General features: G+C 33.7%; 1 protein-coding gene across 1 annotated transcript in view; it reads right to left on the reverse strand.

Moving 5' to 3' along the window:
* TTC29 (tetratricopeptide repeat domain 29) overlaps positions 1 to 2617 on the reverse strand; it is a 142728-nt gene that overhangs the window by 9589 nt on the left and 130522 nt on the right. Inside the window, exon 11 of the mRNA XM_012805388.1 lies at positions 2183 to 2411. Within this exon, the coding sequence (XP_012660842.1) occupies positions 2183 to 2411 (229 nt within the window). The remainder of the gene's footprint in view (positions 1 to 2182; positions 2412 to 2617) is intronic.

The following is a 2617-nucleotide window of genomic DNA, read 5'->3' on the forward strand; positions in this document are numbered from 1 at the left end:
AAAAAGAAATCCATACTCTCAATTGGGCAGTTAAGGCAATTATAGAAATGGTCATGGTAGTATGTAGAATATGCCAATGACATGTGCTTGGAGGGAATGAGTGACATTCAACATAGGAACAGAGAGAAAAGACCTGGTTAAGTGTGGGGTGGGGGGAGCAGGAAAGGTTTCAGCATGTGAGAGGGACCTAGCAAGCTGAGCAAGATTTCCCCGAAATCTGGACTGGAGCTGGAATAAAGTGAATAAAGTGAAGATAAGGTGTGGTGCATGTGTGGGTGTAGGGGAAGGTGGGAGAAGGAAGTGGCCAAAAAAGTGAAGAAGTTTATATTTAACTAGTAGGCAGTGGGGAGCCAATGAAACATTTTAAGCAGAGCAGAGATAGAAGATGAGTTGTAGTTTAAGAAATATTTTTAAGCATTTTAAAGCAGGTGTTAGAGCATTTTGAACTAAAAATATGTCCATGCAAGCAAGCGTTTTTGATAATGTCCTAAAAGTTTTATTTCCAAATAAAGTGCCTACCCCTAAAAATGGTAAACATGTTAGTTGTACGAGAATTAAATTTTCATGTGATAGCTAATTCATGAATAGACTTCTAATCTAGACCAAATAAATAAGAGAGTGTGTTTTGATAACACTATGAAGAATTCAATCTTCCCCCTCCACCTTACAAATAGGTGAGATTTTGATGCCTGAATAATACTTTGAAATGCATTTTTTTGTTCTGCACCTATGTCCTTTGGAATAAAACACCCTTACAAAAGAAAAAAACAGAAAAATAAAACAGAAAAGTATAGCAAAATAAATAGCTTTACAGACTGGAGGAAAGCAAAAGAGATTTTTAAAAGCCCAAACCAGGGCTGCCTCAAATAGATATGGATCTGGTCAGAAGACAGCTTCTGCAAGAATACTTTGTTTTCCTAATTACCATTGTGATGGTTAGAGTTTATCTGAGACAATTCTGAAAATGTGAGCAACTCAATTTATCCTCTACCAAACCTTCATCTAATATGAATCATATTTCCTCTGCTATAGCTCCTGCCATTCTGGCCTGAAAACATGACAGCCTGAAGTCTACATAACTCAAGACTACAGCACCCCCAAATGTATGATACCAAGATAGTATCCTGAAGTAAGCATAACACATGTTTTGGAAGATTTCATCATTTTTCCTCTTACTGTGCATGTATTTGGAACTCTGAACTAGGGTATAGAAAATGGTAAGTGGCATTCTACCAACTGAAAAGAGTTAATAAAATCCTTTACATCCAACTTACTATGATTTACTCTTTATTCTATGAAGAAAATAAATACCAAAACAAATTAGTTTCATCTAAATGAACTAAAAAGTGGGGGGAAGAGTTCTAAATCAAATAGGAGACACTTCTTCAGATTACAAAAGGTTTGCCTTCTGTTACACCAAAATATCAAAAATACTGAAAATATTTTACTTGAAAAGGTTTCATTTGCATTAAATAATAAGATAAACCCAGAGGTCTGTTATAGACAGTACCGTACATTGGTTTTGTTTTGTTTTAATGTCTCATTCTAATGTTCTTACCTGGGGACTAAAGCCTGGCCAAGTTCACACATAAAATTTACATCCCATCTAGTTTTTTGTTTTTAATAACTATTTTCACTCTACTTCTTCACAAGAAAAAGCATGTAGGAAAAAAGTAGAATTAAGAAAAATTACTATAAAATATTTTTAAAATTAATATTCAAATCCAAATTGATCCAAAAGTATAAGAGAATTAACTACTAGCAGTAAAGTCACTGCATAAAACAAACTAGTGCCCATCAAAACTTTACTGTTTTTGTAAGTAAAGTATGACACTGAGAATTTTAAAAAACCATAAACTTATTTCACATTCCTTACAACTGATCAGTACTTATTGTTGGCTATTTAGGATAACCTAAAAAAAAAAAAAAAAAAAAACCCAAAAAACTGGAGTGGGAATGGGGATTTATCAAGTACCACAAATTATTACCATTATATTCCGCATCTCTTAAAATATCAAAAGTATAAAATGGCACCAAAGAATAGGCAACCTTCATATAGTAATTTCCCAATAAAATTAAAATTATCAATCAAATTAAAAGACAGTAAACGTTTTCAATGAAAATGACTTACCCATTAAGAATAACACAAATACTAAAGTGTTTTCAAAGACCAATGCCTTACCCATAGCAGGCTGAGGTTCAATGTCACTTCTGTTCTCCTTCCATGACAGCAGATAGTCAAGGTTGGTAATATTTTCAGATTCTATACAATTGTTCATTGCCAACATCATCTGATGGGCTTTTGCTATTCCGTAATGAACTTTTGTTTCATCCATCAGAGGCATGTTCATTAACGCTACTGTTGTGTCAAAAGCTTGCTTAAAGTATTCCGAAGCTTTGTTGTAGAGCCCCTAGAAAGGTAAGAAAAAATTTTAAAAATCTTTTTCCTTAATTTTTATTTTACCATTTCCCATATTTGCACACCTTACTGTGGCATGTCCCACACTGACCTTTGAGCAATCATAGTAGTTCATCTTCAAGAAGAAAGGGATGGTAAACAAGCTCACTATTAGAAGATTCTTTTAAACAGTTGCTATTACTCACTAGTTATTGTCTC

Source organism: Otolemur garnettii, unplaced genomic scaffold (genome assembly GCF_000181295.1).
Source record: "Otolemur garnettii isolate 467f Iridium unplaced genomic scaffold, OtoGar3 scaffold00041, whole genome shotgun sequence".
Lineage (NCBI taxonomy): Eukaryota > Metazoa > Chordata > Mammalia > Primates > Galagidae > Otolemur > Otolemur garnettii.